The sequence below is a fragment of the Porites lutea genome, chromosome 2, assembly GCF_958299795.1.
Source record: "Porites lutea chromosome 2, jaPorLute2.1, whole genome shotgun sequence".
In the NCBI taxonomy this organism is placed as follows: domain Eukaryota; kingdom Metazoa; phylum Cnidaria; class Anthozoa; order Scleractinia; family Poritidae; genus Porites; species Porites lutea.
In genome coordinates, this window is record NC_133202.1 from 4,530,260 (window position 1) to 4,549,669 (window position 19,410).

The following is a 19,410-nucleotide window of genomic DNA, read 5'->3' on the forward strand; positions in this document are numbered from 1 at the left end:
ACAGTTAAATCAACTTGAAATTGGTTTCTCCATTTATACGGTCGCTCGATTAAAATTCAAACCAGTGTGAGAAATGTTTTTGATAAATCTTTTCTTGAAACTGTATGTGAGAAAAGCACGCACTCCATGTTCAACAATGGGCAATCAAAGCATAGATTGGTCACATTCAAAGAGAAAAGTTTGCCGACTCGCTCAATGACATAACGTAGCTCTTGGTTGAAAACAGTACTAGTGGATAAGCATGGGACTTGACAATACATTGAAAAAAGCACGCCCTCAGTTCATCACTGAACAATTAACGCTTGAATTGGACGCATTTAGAAAAACAAATGCCGGCTTGATTAAAACTTGACAAATCGATGACAAAACTTGCTAGTGAATGAGTAGACAATAGGCCTTTCGCTTCAAGAGAAATTGAAAACAATGCTATTGCAAAATTTTGGAGGGACAACAAAGAGTATTATGGTGTTTTTAAAAAAGGCCTATTGCCGTGTGAATTACCACAAGCTAGCCCCTGAATAAATTTAAAAGTACCGGGAAAGAAAAATACAAACTTTCCAAACTTCTCAGTAGACAATAAAGGCGAAGAAAGTTGAGGAAAACTAGTGTTAAACAATTGCTAGCACAAGAACCATTTTGACTCCTAACATTTGATTGGTTAGTGATGTTGATCATCACTATCAGTTTGACAAAAATAATGAATATGCAAAGCTACAATAGCCTGTTTTGCACCCGTTCGTCACGACTAAAATTAAAAGTGCCAAAAAGCAAAAATACAAACTTTAAAAACTTTTAGGTAGACAAAAAAAAAGCATTCATTAGAAAAGCGCAGCAAGTTGAGGAAAGCTTTTGATTAAAATTTCCAGTTAACAAAATCACTTCTATCACACTGACACATAAAAAGCTCGCGTTCAACGAAAATGCCGCGAAAAACACAATATTGAGGAGGTCATTGATCATAGCATGGGGTTATTAGTTACTGGGGTCACAAGAATAGTGCAGCGGATTTATGTGATCACATGCATCAGGCCCGGCTGGTACAAACTCTTCCCCCAGCCAGTCATTTCATTTTCGTTTATAGCTTTGCTTGATTTTGCTCGATCGCGAGACCACCCTTCAAAAGGAACTGGGACCAGTTAGCGAATATCCACATGACGTCACGGCGGCGATATTGGTGCTCCAAACAAATTCTTCCCTACTTTACTATTTTCTTACTTAAGATGCTTTGTACTCTGCTTACTTGAGATGCTCTGCTTACTTGATATGCTTTGCTTGCTTGAGATGCTTTGCTTGCTTGAGGTGCTTTGCTTATAGGTACTTGAAATGCTTTGTTTGCTTGATGTGTTCTTCTTACTTAGTTGAGATGATTTGCTTGCTTGATGTGCTCTGCTTACTTGAGATATGAAAGGAAGTCAAAAACAGACCTGCACGGACTCCCAAAGTGGTTTTTGTGGTTGCGTCGCATTATCAAATGCCTTCGAGTAACATTTTTGCTCTTACAAGCGTGTCTTTCAGAGATTTGCCTCTTTGGTAGCATATGATCGGAGGTCTTTAAAAATTGTTTTCAGCAGAGGCTGGTTTTCCATTAGACTCCAGTTTGCCATCAATGTCTTTTTAAGATCTGGGTGATATGTTGTAACAACTTTGCAAAGAGGGCCAGTCCTGTGTCTTAATATTTCGACCCCTCACATTTGGTGCATTTTCAAAAATTGAGCCCCCCAAAACAAGCCTCTTAGAAAATTGTACCCCCCCCCCCCTCCCTCCTCCCTTTTAACGAAAAGGGAATTAGTCTTATTGAATCAGGATGAGCAAGAAATCTGAGTAAACTGCAATTAATGAGTCATTTAGATTTACTTGAAAGTGATTTTAATTCATCTAGCTGTATTTAATAATTTTGTTTTCGTCCAAAGCGCCTTTTAGCGTCCACTCGATTTTTGTATAACTTGGTATCACTAATCGCAAATCACAAAACCACATCGAACAGACATTTTGTTTCTTGTACAAACTGCCGATTCCAATACGACTCCTCCGAAGTGCTGCTCCTGTCCGATCTTGACTGCTGGCCGTCATGTTAGGATCCTGGCACTTGACTCCTTAAACAGTACAAACAAGGAACGCAGAATCACTCCAACAAAAACACAGCACAGACATGGCGGTTTTTGGATAAACATAAGGCCTATCCGATGAGTACGAGCCAAGTGTCACTTTCGGCCCGTCTGTTTCACGAGCGGAGACTTTTTCAGTGATGACTTTAAGCTCTCGACTTTTCTGTAGGAAAACCTCCGTTAAAGACTCAAATAACTACGATTTGTCAAGTCATGCTGTAACCAAGTCAGACTTCCATCCAATCACAACAAACGAGCGGACTTTATCAGCCAATGACATTCTCCGTTTGGTAACGCTGGAGTATTTTCCCGCGCTTTACATGAGCTGCCGCGGCGTCCATGTTTGCCATCATTTGCACGGGTTAAAAGTTTACACGTGCATGACAATGGATGAATGTTCTTACTGAGCTTGGCACATAATTTAATGGCGTTCTGATTGTTTAATAAAGTTCAATGATGCACCTTTTTTCAATTCTCTTTCTTTTCTTCAGAAACGGCTTCTTCCTTTTTCTCAAATATCTTGCTTTTCAACTTAGACAATGCCGCCTTTATCTTCCCAATCGGACCAGTACTTTTGGTTGAGTCCACAGCTTCAAATCTCCGAGAGGAGAGATTGTGGAAAGAGCCAAAGGCAATTGCCACAACAGTGCAAGCGAGACAGATTACATTGTACGGCATACTAAAATCAGGGGTGGGGAGGGTGATAAGTAGAATTTCGGTGTGGAGACGAAGAAACACCTCATCTTGTGGTGCAGCCTCAATGCTGAAAAGATATTACAGAAAATTACATCGAATGTTTTTGTAGAGTTTAATAGGAGAGAATGTTAGCCGGTCACTGATAAAGAAGGCATACGGAGCAGAAAATGAACCTTAGACATCCGAAATACTTGTAAATGTAACGGACTCACTACTCATGTAGAAATCCTTAAGCCCCGTGCAAACAGACGAGATCATCGCAGTTATATACGCAACTTATGCAGTTGCGAAAAGAAAGCCTGAAAAAAATTCAGGGCGTGAAAAAAATTCAGGCTTCTACGGGATTGAAACCCTTGACCTCTGCGATACGGGTGCAGCGCTCTACCAATTAAGCTAACAAGCTAACTGGGAGCAGGTCGTTGAATCGGTTCGTTATAAACCCGTGAACGACGTAAACTCATATATTCATAATTTCACTAGGCAAGTTGACATTATATATTATTAAGTTTCACTAGGTAACACTGATATAATGCTTGGGAGACATTTTTTTTAACGAAGCTGTGATTTTTTCTTTCACAAGTAATTTTTCACGTTCAATAGCGCTGCTTACACAGAGATTTCTTTGTAGATGAGGTTTCTCAAAGGTCTCAAAACCTTTACGGGCCCAGAAAGTTATACTGACATTAACGCAGGGAATTAAAGATTTACCTTTTTAAATACATTTTAATTACCGGATATAAGAGACCTTCATTCGTAGGAGTCTTAAGTTTTTAAGTGTTCAGTTACCTTGGAAACAGAAGGGATGATTGTCGTGAGGGACCAGTGTAATTCAGCGGGCTGCGAAGTTTTGTGGAAATCACAGCTGAACTGAAAGAAAAAGGAGGCGTTTGGAATATAAGTGGATGAAAATGTCCTTGATTACTGTACTTAGCAATTACTAACAGGCAAACAACAATAAAACTTAAATAATGGAGAGATGACCATCGGATCTCAGTCGCAATGTTTTTTTTTTTTTTCATCGTTTTTTATTGTTGTTAAGTTGAACTAATAAACTGACATGACCGATAAGACAAAATTTATGTGGTCTCTTTTACATGGCTGTTCTGTTGATTATTCTACAGCATGTGGCCTGTTCACGGACCCTCTATTTTCTCTTCAAAGTCCGTCGAGCGCGCGTGATAAAAAATAAAAACCGCGGGGATTTATTGACCGTCAGCACAAGGGGGTAGGGGTGAGGGAAGAAGAAAATTTCTGGCGCTCGCCGATTGTCGAAAAGAACGAAAAGAAATATTAAACAACGTCAGTGTACAGGCTATATAGCATGTGAGGAAAGTTCAAGAAATTTTCCTGTAATCTGATTGGTTAATTTTGGTTAGCTGTCCTTACAACAGTCGTTGCATCGTAAAATGTCAAAATACTACACTGCTTATACTCTATTCATTAGACGCCTCCAGAACTTCATGATCACATTGTAAGAGTCTGTTCTTTATGAATTATCCAGGGTATTTAAAAAGATATGTTCACCTTACGGTCTTCATCCTACAATTTGCGCGGAAATCATATCCTGGCCCTTCCCAACCCAAAAACAACGACTTACGGTCTGCACTCTTTTTCATACTTAGCTAGCAAAATATGGAACTCTCTCCCAGACACTTACAAAACATTAAATTTTCTAGAATTCAAGCAGGAGATCCTCAGATATGAAGCTTTTCCACAGTATATTTACAAGTTATATTTCCCTCTGCATGCATAATGTTGTATATAGTTTATAAATAATATTGGAATTGTAATATAGCATTTTTTTATTTTATTTTAACTTATTTTCTCGAATATATTAGCTCTACAGCTACTCTGTAAATTTCGAGCATAAATAAAGTATATGTATGTATGTATGTATACTCGATATAGAAGCCATAATGGCGTTAGGGGGTGCTCTATCCAATTCAGAATCCTAATCTGATTGGTTAATTTTGTTAACCTTGTAACTGTAGTCGCACTGTTAAAGGTCAAAATTCCATACAACCTCGTCCGCAGGGCGCTTTTCCCTGGCTTTGGAGGTGGGGCGCCAGGGAAAAGCGCCCTAGGGACGAGGTTGAATTCCATATTGTTTATACCTGATATAGAAGCCATGATGGGCATCAGGGGGGTGTTCTGTCCACTTCAGAAATCCTTTATGGAACTGTATACTAAGTTCTGTCACAGAGTTGGGTGGTAGAGTCAGCAGCATTTCCAGCGTGTGGGGTCTCAAACGATCCTTAGCTGGTGTCACATGGATGATATCTGGACAAAAAGTAAATTTACAGTGATAAATTTTAAGCTAAAAATGAATGAGAGTTATCATAATGAACATGTCACAAGAGAGTGGAGAAAGAAAAACAACCCAAGAAGTCCTGAAAGGATTCAAACCTTTGACCTTATACCGTTTATATGGGGAAAAGTTGTCTCGGGAAAGAGACAGCCGAGTCATCTTTAGTGAGCTTTTATATGAAAAGAAAGTTGATCCCGTTGACTGAGCCAAAAAATGAGCTCTTCCCTCTGTGTGTCACCTAATTTGTGCCTGGTGACAATGTTTTGATGCATGCTAGTGTACTTTGCTCTGGTAATCTACCATTCTGGGGACAATGAGGGACTACAGTCAAGTCTCTCTAAGACAGACACCTTTGGGACCCGCACTAAGTGTCCGTCTTAGAGAGATGTCCGTCTTATAGAGAGTCAAATAAAGGGAGTAAAGGAAGGCAGGGACCAACTCTAAGTGTCCGTTTTACAGAGGTGTCCGTTAAGAGAGAATCAACTGTACTTGTAGCCTAGGTGACTTTACGGTAGCTTTTTCCTGGGTTATAGGAAGAAAGAGAAGCTCAAGTATTGAGGTCATACTAGGTTTGATGTCTTTGCCTTCACTCCTGATTGTAAGAGTATGAAGAAAGATCCTGAGGAACCATGGGAAGGTGGCAAAGTATACTACTGGCAGGGGATCGGTGGGGTGGTGATTGTGCAGCAGAGACGTGATGCCACCCTTCTCTTCACCATAACCTGCAAAATAAGAAGGAAAAACCATCCACTTCAGAGAGGCCGTACAAGGTGGCGTCAAGACGATGAAAGGTATGTTAAAGACAAAAAGTAGTTAAAAACACATTTGTTTGGTATCCTGATTTGGTATGGAGGTAAACTGCTGATGCATCCATTCAGAAATAAGCCAAACATGTGACATGAGTGTTAAAAAACTGCGGTACATAAAGAAACAACGCAAATGTACCACTGCATAAATTTCCCATTGTTCCAACATATATTACACAAGAAATGTAGGCTAAGTTAAATGAACTTGTGATGAAGGGATATAGAATGGTTCCCCACAAAAATGGGTCTCAAATTTTGAAGCCTGGGTCTGGCGGTCTTGCAAAGTCTCAAATTTGCCATTCTATACCCCCTGATGTGGTCATTTAAAATGAGAGCATTTTCATCTGCTGCTATTCCTCTTGTCAGAGAACATTTAGGGAGCTGACCATTGCATGGCAATCCAAAACAACTGCGTAGAAAGGCCATCTTTTGTGTGGCAATATTGTTTTTTAAAACTATGCAAAATGAAATTTGGAAATGTTATTTTGATTTTACAAATAGATAGATAAATAGAAACCTTTATTAATGTGTCAAAGCTGTATAGCTTGGGAAAAACCCCATACTAATTTGGGGACACAATATTAATTTATAATCATAAATAATTTATAAATTATTGGAATTACAATATAAGAGTAAAAAACATCAAAACTACGCATAATATATTACAATCTAATGAGAATCTAAAATGAGTAATAATTTTATAGTTTGTATTAATCGAAACGAAGAAAGTTTTTTTTTCCACAGTTGTTGGTGTTGTTCATCGCAGTAATTACATGGTCAGAGGATTGTGTTTATGTTTTTCTTACCAGTGACAAATCGCTGAGCATAAAGCTGAGGAGGAATTCCTGGTTCAAAAAGAAAATACATTGTTTATGTCCAAATAAGCTTGTTTATGTCTACATAAGCATGCAAGCACAGAGAGAAACAGGAGAAGAACTTTCATGGAATGAGTTGCTTGAAACATTGATCAAATGAGAATTTTTTGAAATTGTAGTGAAATAAAGTATGCTTAATTGTTATCAGTTTTTTTTAAATGTTCCATTTTTTTCATTCTGCTCCTAGGTCTTCCTGGGTATAATTCCATCTAAAACTTTTATAACATTGTATAAACACAGTAAGTATAACCAGGATATTTTTATAGAGACCTTTGTAATTTGTAAAAACCTGTGGTCACAAAGGAACAGTTGAAAGGCATTTCATTAATATACTTAATACTTAATAATAATAATAATAATAATAATAAACTTTATTTACATGTCAGGATATTTAGCTTACAAGCTAATTGAGGACACGACAACTTAAAAATTTATTTCAATACAAAGACACAACCTTGTTTAGTTCTCTTCTTCCACTTAAAAACCACATTCAGAGCTGGTTCACCTGGATTCCTTAAACCTAAAACAACCATGCAAAGCAAGTTCAAAATACATAATTAACATGTATGTTACAGATAAAAGACAAGAAACAGAATTACAATCAAGCATAAATGGTGACTACGGTAATTATTTCCAACATACCCAGTTGCTTCACATCATACAATGCAAAGTGCTTTTGTTGTCGCTGCGCTGCTTGAGGGCTGGCAACTGTGGAGAATGCTGGTGTAAGAGAAAATTCTGACCCACTCTGCAATGACAAGAATGTGCAATTAGCCAGATTCTGGGGAACATTTATGCTTAAAACATAAATGCTTTAATTGATCAGAAATTTGCTTGTTACTACATTGTAATACTGAAAGTTTCTTTTAAATGTGTATTTGTCTCCTATAGGAATAATTAGGGCTAGGGTGGATTACTGGGTAAACCTGAGAACTTTTTTACATGCAACAAATACAGCATTACATTAAGGTGCCCCCCACCCCACCACCAAAAAAATAAAATAAAACAAAAAAGAAAAAAAATAAATAAATAAAAGAGCAATGTTGCCGGTGGGAACATAGAGAACTAAAATAAATCAGGTCGATAAAATGGATGGTTTTCATTCAAGTAATTTTTTTTCGTAACTACCACTTTTCATGTCCGTTTGTTCCCAACAATGTCAAAGTCCAACCATTTATAATAATGATAATAATAATAATAATAGTAATAATAATAATAATAATTTTTTTTTTTTTTTTTTTAATAAAAATGATATTTTATTAAACTCTTCTCAAATTGAAAATTAAGTACAAATTTAGTATAACTATAGTTAAAAAAAGACTTCTTGGTGGTCTGGTGGTTTTCAATAGAGCAAATGTAAACAACTGTCTATAAACTAAAAAAAAAGAAAATTTCTATGTTCATCCCAATGATAAATATAATAATTATTAAATTTTACTATTTACAGATTCAAGAATATGAAATATTAAAATATATACCCTATGTACATTCTTCTTAATAATAATAATAATAATAATAATAATAATAATAATAATTTTATATAGCACTATTCATATATATATTTCATAGCATCATACTCTTCCACTACATTTAAGACATTCAATTTACAATCCCCTAATTCACACTGACAAAAGCCAGCACTCAAAACATCAACTTTTGAATCTGTTTACAGCGGTAAATTGATCTGTTCAGACCCTGTCAGACCTTGACAGCTCAGTTGTCAGCTCAGTTAAGCCTCTCAGCTGTTATCAACCCTCAGTAGCACCTGTCAGACCCACAATTGGCAACAAAATTATTTGAGACACTTTGCCCTAAGGGCCTCTCTAACATTTCCCCAACTTAAAAAAGGGAAATAAAGCTTTTTCTCCCCTATCCTCTCCATGTAATGTCGTGCTGCTGTTTGAGCTACCTGTAGAAAACAACAAACACACCAGCTCTGGATGGAGGGGAGGGGGAGGAGTGTGGTTTCTTTTGCTCGCTGAAGCTACCCCATTTGAGAACAATGTCTCAACAATTTTGTCACTGATATTGGTCAACCCTGATCAGCCCTTAAACCTCTGTCAGCCCTTTCAGGGAAAGGGCAGAAACAGAGTAAATTCAATCCCCTTCTCACTATGTACAGCTTTATCTGGCATATACACAGACACACCTTGTTGCTGCTTATATCAACATAAACCCTGCTGGTTGCAGCAAGAGGGCATGCTGACTTGATGGGTCGGCCAAACAACTTCTTAAAAGACCAATCTGATGTTGGAGAAAGATTTAATAATATTATTAGTTAAGTGATAACTACCGGTATTCTTTAGTCTCCTAGTCAATAATGTGTGGGATGAAAAAGAGATAAATAAATCAGATAATAAATAATACTTATTTTTCACAATTTACAGGAATAATGGCATAAAGAAAAGAATATCCCTGCTCTGAAAGAGCCTCAGATATCAGATACAATAACTACATGTATTACAAACATTATATGCTCTGACAAAAACTGTACACAGCCAAAACTCTTGGCTTTGAAATTCAGGATACCTAGCATATATTACTAAGTTAAGTGCAAAAACTACTGACAGGTTTTTTATTAACAAAGTTTATAAGTTAAAGACAACTCAAGGGCAATTTTTTTTTAAAAAAAATAACTCACCAAATTTTGATCCTCCTCTAAGCAGTGGGTCTAAAACGATGGACAATGACTGAACCAGTTCCACAGAGACATGTGAACAGCTTATATCCTGGAAATTAAAGCATTTATTCATAAGTTACATGTCTTGAGTAACTAATGACAAACTCAAACTTTGTGTCAAACTTACTGATGAAAAAAAAAAAGCTGCAAGGCAAATAAATAATCTACGCTAAATAAGCAGAATATTTAATATTTGTTTACCTGGCAAACAGGACGGAGATGAACCCCCAGAGAATGGTAACTCACACTGTACAACAGCAAGGAGTAAAACAATGTTGTTAGCCCTGCCTGAAAAAGAGAGAGAGAGAGCATATGTCGATAAAATTGCTGATGGTCCCTTGTAATATTATTGCTTCGTAGAGATAAAAGCCTGTTACAATGGCACCTCTATATAACAAAGGGCCTAGGGACTAGCAAAATATGTTCACTATATCAAGGTTCTTTTACATATATTTTACAAATACTGGGCTAAAGAAAATCATTCGCTCTACCAAGGACTTCCTTATATGCAGGTTAATATATCAAGGTTCTGCTGCAACAGAAACATTTTCTTACCTTGGAGTCGCATGGTAAGAGTTTCTTCCAAGGAGTTAGATTCTCAGTGCAAACCAGTTCTCTTGGAAGTGCAGCATGTCTCAAAAGACTGGAATTTGTACCCAAGTCAGAGGAAATACCTTCCCTTCTGAATGAAAGTTTAGGGCTTGTGGTTGTTTTACTGTCAATGAAATTGAGTGAGGCACAAAATTGACCAGACAGTGCTTGGGTCAGTCCGGACCAGTTTTCCTCCACACTGTAATTTTAAAAAAATAATTTTAAGCTCTACAAAACATTTCCTTCCCACTGCTCTCCACATGCTTTTTTTAATATCCGCCCCCCCACCCCCCCCACCCCCCCCCCCCAAAAAAAAACAATCTGACATTATTCAGAGAAGGTGACACCACACAGTTCAAAGTACTGATAAACCTGTGGTCCTCTTAGTGCCTCCAACTATCTGGAGACACTTCCCAGATCAAATTTGAGTTTGAAAAGTTGGTTTCTAAGGACAGAAGAGAACCCAGAGTGAAACCTCTCAGAGCAGAGAAAAAAAAAACAGCAACAAACTCAACCCACATATGACGTCAACACCCAACCACTCAACCCCTGGCCACATTGGTGGGAGGCTAGTGCCTATCCTAGTCTTGCCACAAGCCAGCCTCATGAGTTGACAGCAGAAAAGCTGCAAAGCAAGCGGAGTGAGGTTTTAAGGCAGCGAAGCTGACCAGCGGGCAATAAAATTGCGAGTTAAATGGGAGGAAGGACTCTCTAGAAAGTCTATGCCACCCCTACTACCCTAAATATAATTATGTTGCTAAGGGGAAGAATTAAAAAATTTCCACACCAGCTTTATGGAAATATCATGGAATGTTTCTGACCACTCATGGTGTGAAAAAACTCAGTCGTGATTTACAGTACGGACCGAAAAGTCAGCTAATAACAGGTACATATATTTATAAACAATGACGAACTAAAGAGAGTTATTATCCACCTGTCTTGCACCTTGTCCTGAAACCACACCCACAGCTCTGCCCCTGGAGGAGCAGAAGTCACAGGATATCCCCAATGTTCATGTTGCCATTGTCCCTGGGTGAGACTCAAGTGCAGTTCTTCTACAGAGTACTGATTGATGATCTGACCAAATGACTTTGGAAACAAGTTATAGTGGGAGACTGAAGAGAAGACGATATACAAACATTATTATATGGCTACAATAGTATATTATGTGCTCTGATTGGCTGCTAAGTGGGCAACATGTTCTTGTTATGACTGGGCATTACTAGCTAGGTGCCTAAGGCATATAAAATCGTGTATTTTTAAACACAAAACTGTAATAGTGGACATCCACATATTTTTTTTTCCCTTTTTCTCATTTTCATGCACCAAGAGAATTTGAGGCACTTATTAGCATGCCTCAAGAAAGAATGACGCCAAAGTGCAGCCATCTTGATTAAACAAGCTTGAGCGAAAGAAGGATTCTTTATAGCCACCAAAGAGCTTTTTTCTTTAGGGATCAAACCAATATTCCTCCGAAAACTTGATAAAATTAAGCTCAATGTTAGAAGAAGTTACAGGCGCAGCATCAGCGTACTCACAAGCCTTCGAGTCTCTGATGTCAACATCCCAAATTGTAGTGAACTGAAAGTGAGCATACACGTGACCAGTCTTCAAAGGTCTAAGGAGCAACTCTTCGTGGAAAACATCCTTGGCGGCAAGAGATATAGAAATAAAAAGAAGACTAACTAAAAAACTGCCAAAGACGGCGGCCATCTTGAAAATTCATGAGGTTCACTAGTTCTCAGGCTTCTCTCCAGCGCTGGAGATGTTCGCACATGGTTAGCACCAGGCTTACTCTCCGCGACAAAACCAAGGCAAAATTAAACCCGGGTTTTCATAGAGATTAGTGTGAGAAATGATTTTCACGCTTCAACATCAGTAACTTACTGTAAGGGAGATCATTGTCTAAAGCAGAGTGTAGAATGGTTCAGTGGCTTTGACTCATGAGCCGTGATCATACCAACCCCCATGAAGGACAAAACGACCACCATCTTCAGGTCGTTTTTCCCAAGAGCCTATCTTAAAACCTGTGTTGATTAGAAATCCGGGTAGGAAATTGGAAACACCCTTTGGCCCGTTTCCCGAAAGCCCTGGTATTTAATTGTTTTTATTAACATTCAAGTTAGAGGTTTCAATAGCTTTTGCAGATAACACGATAAAACTGTCAGTTTGTTAGCCAAGTCCCGCCCTCCAGGCCCTCTTTTTCCTTAGATTTTGATTTCAATATTTGATTTCGGGCCCTTTAAGTTACCGGGACTTTCGAGAAACGGGGCCCTGGAAAAATAGAAAGTTAGTAACAGCGGCACTCAACGACTGTTTTCTGTAAAATATCTGTTCGGAGAAGCAAAAATTGCCTGGAATTTCCTATAGCTGGAGGAAGGATAAAAATTTCTGGTGACCGTTCCTTTCATGTACAGTTTTCGAAGCTTATCTAGCAAATTCCCTACGATTTCCTAAAGTTTAATTTTTCGCATTTCACTCCCCAAGTTAAGCTATTTCGTAGAAAAAGGAAAAAAAAAAATTTTCGGATTCGAAAATGCTATGGAGAGAGGAATCAGAAAAATTCTCACTTTTCTAATACTTTAAATTGCGCCTAAAATTTTCGCGAAAACAATACTGAAGCCCTTGCAATTTCGAAAAGACTCACGTTGCCCTAGGATGACCGCACAGATTAAAATTTTGTAGAATGCATTTCTAGAGATCTAAAAGTACTCTGGATAGCCTAAAAAGTGTTTTCAATGCATTTAGGAGAAATCCGTCGTTGGATGCCCCTGTAGTAAGCGCGGTGGACGACAGGAGGAGGAAAAATCCTTTCTATCCCCTTCCCATTGTCCCCCGCGTACTTCCTTTTTCCCCTCTCCCCAGCCTCCCTGTGACACAAAGAGGCCTGGGCGGAGGAGAGAGGCTTTGCAGTCGACTGCTACAGTGAGAACCGGCGGGTAAGAAACTGAAAATTAAGAGCCTGTTAGCCTAAAATTTGCCATTTATACCCCCTATAAACAAGAACCTGTTTAGCCTAGAAAATGAAAAACGGGTTCTAACGGGTTTTTTAGTGAAATGCAGCTGCAAAGTTGTGCAAGAATCCTGTTTGGAGAATTAGGAGCTTGGCATTGCTGTGCAAATAAAAGAGCTAATTTATCGATGTCATAAAAAAAATTAGTGCAAGAGGTTAATATTGTTGTATCGCATTTTGAAATACTACACATCAATAAAACACAGCAATAAATCAGCATATTATGCAGTCTGAGGTACAGTAAGCGAACAATATAAAAAGGATCCCTCTGTTGATCTTAGAAGCAGTTTCTCTGTCAACCTCAAAGTTTTTGTTACAATTAAGGCTAGGCAGCTAGGCAAAATATGTAAATGTATATGTTGATGTTCTTGAGGGTGGTGGTGCTGGTGATGGAGGGGGGGTGGGGATGATTGAAAAATAGGCTGATTACCATCTTGTTTTGTAGCTTGTTTGTTTGTTTTTTTACAGAAATAAGAACCTATTTGAGAACCTAAATAGCCTAAAATTGCGTTAACTACCATTTATTTAAGACAGGCATTAAACTACTACATGATAAATTTCTACAATTTGATTGGCTTAGAGTAGTGGTATTTCAGCTTACTAGAAAAACCTACATGTGAAAATTACAAACCTCTTGCGGGTAGTAGTATAAACAAATAATAGTATGATTTGTACGTGATATTTGGCAAAAATATACGCCACTCGTGATATTTGTCTCAAATTTCACTCGTTTATCGGCTTCGTGAAATAACGTATAACAATTTTGAAATATCACTCGTGGTATTTATGCCAAATATCACTACAAATCATGCTATTAGCTATACAAATAGCCATATTCTGGTATAAAACAAGCAGGAGGCATGAATCAATTTGAGCTTCTATTTATTTAATCTCAGAATACTCCTCTTCTCTCGCATTTAGAATAAAGACTAAGGCATGCAAAAATAACCATTTATATCATTTCCTAGATACAAAATATTAAAAATTGCAGCAACAAAACAGTAAAGGAACGCTGAACACTCAGGAAGGAGGTGAAAATATAACAGAAACCAAACATCCAAACCAAATACTTTCTTAACATCTAAGTTACTTATATTGGCTATAACGCTTGACTCAGCTTGTGTACAGGCATTTCAAATGCACAAAAAATGACGCCAATATGAAACGAAAAAAATGAAATGTTTACACATTTATTAGCCTGCGGATACAGCCTTGCCTCCTCGCACCTCATGGCCAGGCGAAACGCCTCTCCCGCGAAACGTCTCGAGAGGAGCGAGGAGGAACGGCTGTGCTCGCAAGTTAAACTTTTATGTTACAGTCTCACATTTTGTCTTCTCATGCTCCTATGAAAATAAATAGGGTACTAAATGTTCGAACAATTTTTCTATTTTTGTACATAATATAACACCCATGCCGAAAATTTAATTGCACCGTTATCATTTTAAATATTAAAATATAATAACATGACTCTATAAATTCAAATGTTTTACATTCTTTAGCAAAATGTTATTTTCATAAAGCATTACTCAACATCCTATCAGAAACTCCTTGGTAAAAAGTTTTCAATAGTTGTTACTACAGTTGAGCTGGGACTTTTTTTAATAAGCCATGCGGACGAGCTTAATTTCAATAAGTTGAAGAAGAAACAGCAGAAATCTGATAATCGCGTCGAAGAAAGAAAAAGCCCCGGAAGATGTTTTAAGTTTCACAAAGAAAAATAGGGGAATATATTATTAAGACATTTTATTTTATTTTGTTTTTTCTTATTTCTTACTTATCCAGATCTTTTTAAAGACCTGGCCAATGCGGTTCTGCTGACTATTTCGCCTCGTTTCCATGTTAACATCGTTATAACTGTAATAACACCTATTCTTTTTCCTTAATTTATTGTTTCATTTCTTTATTCTACACTGCCCTCTTCGAAGCGTTTTTGTAATAAATTCTTCCATACTATACAGAAATAAGTTCTACAGCTGCAATATTTAGCAACAAACACCACGCAATTAAGCCACTGTGTACAACACTAGGCGCGCTAAAATGCACCTTGTGTACAAACATTTAACTTCTTATGGATAAAGAGTCTATCCTGTACTATAAAGGATATTGTGGTATTTTTAGGGCGGACTTTAAACATTCTCGTCACGTAGTAAAAATACCTTTGTTGACACGGTGTTCTATGCATTTAGGTTAAATCTCGAAGATACAACGTTTTACCACGCTTCTTCAAAAAAACCTAATTTATAAGTATACTGGTAACTTTGTCTCCAAGGAACCGTTTCCCGAAAGAGCCGATGATTATCGAGCCTAAAAAGCTGTTTAGGATTGCGTTCACGCCAGTGATCATGCTTCCAAGATCAACACCATTACAATAGTTTTGGCAGTAATGCAATGAAATATCATTGAACGAAATAAAATTAACTATTTTTTGAGCTAAGAACCGCAGTGCTTACTAATATCTACGTTTCGATTTTAAAATGTGGCATATGGCCCGATCCAAAAAATTACCGGACTTTCCAGAAACAGGCCTCGGAGCTTTCCTCAAATACTCGCTAACAAAATTCTCCTCCAAAGCTTCTTCCCATTCAAAGTCATCGTCTCAAACTTTTCTCCAGCCGGGACTTCAGAGTCTGATATTTCATGGCGTCCCCAGGGTCGCTCCGAATCCACCCAAACGCCTGAATTAATAGCCTTAAAATGGAGAACATCCTATGTGAAAGTCAAGGGAACAAGCCTGTCAAAAGAAAAAGCTACACAAAAGAAACCGCTGCTCTAAAACCTTTTGCGATAATTTTCTCTCTTTACTCTCCAATAATTTCATTGTGAGGGCTAAACGAAACGGAGGGTGGCAGCCCATAAATCTTTGCGAGTTTCTTGAATTTGTCTCCCATGTCATTTACATACTCATAATTGTCATCAGCCTCTGATTCACCTTCAGTGTCTCCCAGAGTGCTTAGCGAAATGGTAGGGGATCCCGACCCCTCGTAACAAAACTTCTGCATCACGTCCTCCGGTAGGAAGGTCCCCGGTGGGGGTGGTGCACCCCTGGGAAAGTAGCTTCGTGGGGGTTTCCTGGGAGGGAGGGAGTACCTCTGCACCGGAGCAAGTCCGTCTTCTTTAGATGCACTACAGAGTTCACTGTTCGGACGAGACATGGGATTTTCCGCTGCAAAGGAAACAGGGGCTTGAGTTTCACACACACTCTCGCAATTTTCTTCAGCCGTTTTATTTTCCTCACCGGTTTTTGCAGGTCTTGTCAATGAAGCGCCGTTTCCACGTTCTCTTTTACCGAGGCTCGAAAACCCTTCTTCAGTGGGTGAAGAAAAGCCTTCGGGCGGAGATCGCCATCCGGCTTGTTCCTCTGCACTTAATCCGAACACTTCCGTTAATTTCCGCGTTGGACTTCCCTCCGCTCCACTCTCTCCTCCTTCGGGTGTCTGTCTATCTTTGATCTCTCCGTACCCCTTGGACGAAGGGCAGATGCGCCTGCGTCTTTCAGGAGTGGACACCGCTGAGGGATACGAACACGAATCCGGAAGATCTTCATTAGAACCGTCACGCGAAAGAGAACACCCGGCTTTTTGTCCTTTTGCGACAGGTTCGACGGGTTTCTGTACAGGTTTAGACGCACCGGGTATTCCATCGCTTTGTCTCTGATCGGTCTCCTTTTTAAGCGGAGCCACAACGACATAAGGTCCACTGACATCATTACTACTTCCAGAAAGTTTACAAGAAGAAAAATCTCCCGTTTCAAAAGATCGCAAGATGTCTCTTAAGTGGTCTTGCTCTTCTATATCCTCTTCGCCACCTCCTTCTATGCGATAGTTAGCAACGTTGTCGCGTTTAAACGGCTCTTCGCCCACACGTATCTCCTCTTTCTTGGGACGGGAGCGACGAAGATACAGAATCAAAACGAGAACCGATAAAATTAGCGTAACCACCAGCACCGATAAACCTAGAAAAGAGAGGATGACTCTGTATCACAAAACTAAACATTACAACTTTCTAGCTCCGTTATTGAAACAAAGTTTTAACACGCTGTTTACGTCAATGCTTTTCAATATGTTCAATGCTGTTTAAGTTTATTACATATTTAACCTCTACCTGGGACCCTTTTGAATGTAACTTTCTAATATGAGTTATGTATTTTTAAAAAAAAAAAAAAAGACGTGAATGATTATACTGGTGATGAAATTATCAAATAGAAATTGAATTGAATTGTTCATAAATCAACATTATTAAACAGTTTAGCATCCGCTTCAACCGATTTTACTTCAACACTTGAGTTTCTACTTGGAATACGGTAATTCACGAACCGGCCGAAAAAAAAAAACGGGAAAATTCAGGTCAAAACTAAACAGAGATGGGGGCCTGGACTACCACATATAAGCGACGCGTTGAAATGATCAAGTGATTTATGATCATGACTTGACCGAGAGTTGAATCGAACATTCGACTGATGAAAACGTTGGGATAACATGTTGAAATATTCCGGTTAAAATAATTTTTTGTTTGAGTACGAAAAGTTTCTTGAAAACCTCCAACCAAAGCAGGAAAACAATCTTTTCGATAGATGTTAATAAAGATGTCAATAAATTGTCGAGAGTCAATCAAATGTAACCCAAACTGCATTGTAATACCTACCAATAATCAATCCGTTCTCCAGTCCTATTCCAGGTTCTGTTGCAATCACCACTGAGCTTTGCACCTCACAAAGGGCGCCTTCAAAAGAACGAGGGCACTGACAGCGGAACTTACTTCTTCCCTCACTGTCCACGCCTTCCACACAAGTGCCGCCATTCTTACAGGGTCGAGACGTACAAAGGCGGGGCAAGCACACAAACTTCCGCCAAATGTCTCGACACCATTCCGAGGCTATGCAGGGGTTGGACGTACATACGGGTTCTGCAGTGCAGCCTTCTCTGACACCTAAGGACAAAAAAGATTCGTTTGTGAAACAGTAATTTTTGAAAAATTAAATGTTGTTTCGCATTCACGGCTACAATGGAGGGATACTTAACTTGAAGTTAGTAAGACTATCTTTCCCTTCTCAGCCCGAGAATGTTGAAATCTTTGTCGAGCAAAATAGGTGCAAATATGTTCTTTTTTTGGCAAATCTTATCTTGGAGAAAGTGAGCTGAGGTGAACAAGCGATGTACCCGAAGCAGATAAATAAAAAGTGTTACTAGGAGTAGAGCTAAGTGATAATTATATGAAGGGGTTCTTCCGGCCGTTTCAAGTTCTTCTAACATTCGTTGTAGTTGTGCAAAAAACTTCACCCTCACGGCAAAAAAAGGAACAAAAATATCAGCTCAAAGCGATATAAAAAAAAAACATTGACAAAGCGAATCATTCTAATGGTCTTCTTTTCGATTATTAAAATGTTCAGAAGAAAAACATGTTCGTAAGAGGCCCCTAGGTGTAACTATGGAAGTCCTAAGGTGAAGTCAAATTGCAATTTTGTAGACTGTTAAAGCAGTTGTTAATTTGAAAAGACCTCTACCAACCCAAATATGACATCGAGGCCTGGATTCGAACCGAGGCCACATTGGGAAGCTAGTGCCCCACTCTTGTTCCCCATCTATTCCTATAAGTACCACGGGAAACTGACCACCTACCCCTCCCCTAAGCCAACATTTTGCCCTAAGTGAGAAGTAAGCGTTAATGTTAGCTTAGGGGAGGGGTAGGTGGTCAGTTTTCCAGAAACCTAAATTGATCCGAACTTTCTTGGTGGTACCTATAGGAATAGATGGGGAAATAGTTCTGGGAAACTCACCACCTACCCCTCCCCTAAGCCAACATTTTGTCCTAAGGGAGAAGTAAGCGTTAATGTTAGCCTAGGGGACGGGCAGGTGATCCGAAAGTTCAAGTTGTACCCACCTACAGAAAAAGCGATGCCCAGACTACTCGTTTCATTGTAATAATTAAGCGGATGTCCGTTGAACTGCACGTCGTTTATGCAGCCGACGAAATCTTTAGCGTCATCCCTCCGGCGTCGTGATAAGGTAGGAGGGTGAAGTCCACCAATAAATGTTCTCGTTGGATCCAGCACAAACAGGGCATGTTCGGCGCCAAGATGTTCTGAAAATCAGAAATGATTAGATCAAAAGTCTTTCACTTCTTTTAACATCTCGCTACGGCAAAAGTAAGTTTGGGAAAAATGGTGAGTTTACTCAACAGGACGGCAAAACGCTTGTGTGTGACAAACGTGACAGGGCTATTACTTGCATGTTTCGTCGTGATATTTACCTAACATCACTGTTTTCCGGTCGTTCACAAAAAGATCTGTTTAAAAGAGGGTGAAGTTTGGCTGAAAGATTTTTTCATACAAATTTATTC

General features: G+C 38.7%; 2 protein-coding genes across 2 annotated transcripts in view; both read right to left on the reverse strand.

Annotated features, from left to right (window-relative positions):
• Nucleotides 1-1,855: 1,855 nt before the first annotated feature.
• On the reverse strand, nt 1,856-11,780 carry LOC140927480 (GPI transamidase component PIG-T-like). The gene is made up of 13 exons (XM_073377140.1): nt 11,600-11,780; nt 10,996-11,176; nt 10,026-10,260; nt 9,672-9,758; nt 9,432-9,519; nt 8,940-9,034; nt 7,433-7,538; nt 7,245-7,310; nt 6,722-6,760; nt 5,676-5,831; nt 4,916-5,081; nt 3,588-3,668; nt 1,856-2,868 (listed from the first exon to the last, which is right to left on the reverse strand). The coding sequence occupies exons 1-13, from the start codon at nt 11,772-11,774 to the stop codon at nt 2,574-2,576; spliced, it is 1,770 nt and encodes a 589-aa protein (XP_073233241.1). The 5' UTR covers nt 11,775-11,780; the 3' UTR covers nt 1,856-2,573.
• A 4,092-nt stretch (nt 11,781-15,872) lies between these two features.
• Nucleotides 15,873-19,410, reverse strand: part of LOC140927484 (protocadherin-like protein) — a 38,629-nt gene continuing 35,091 nt past the window's right edge. The window contains exons 21-23 of the mRNA XM_073377145.1: nt 18,952-19,152; nt 17,716-18,000; nt 15,873-17,026 (exon numbers count right to left, since the gene is read on the reverse strand). Of these exons, the coding sequence (XP_073233246.1) occupies nt 15,873-17,026; nt 17,716-18,000; nt 18,952-19,152 (1,640 nt within the window). The remainder of the gene's footprint in view (nt 17,027-17,715; nt 18,001-18,951; nt 19,153-19,410) is intronic.

Excerpts from the sequence above, each read along its gene's own strand:
- LOC140927480 (XM_073377140.1), bottom strand. The coding sequence starts at position 11,774 with ATGGCCGCCGTCTTTGGCAGTTTTTTAGTTAGTCTTCTTTTTATTTCT. Across the intron at positions 9,520-9,671 it reads ATCTCCGTCCTGTTTGCCAG|GATATAAGCTGTTCACATGT; the intron begins GTAAACAAATAT and ends TTTAATTTCCAG. Across the intron at positions 5,082-5,675 it reads AGGCAAAGACATCAAACCTA|ATATCATCCATGTGACACCA; the intron begins GTATGACCTCAA and ends CTTTTTGTCCAG.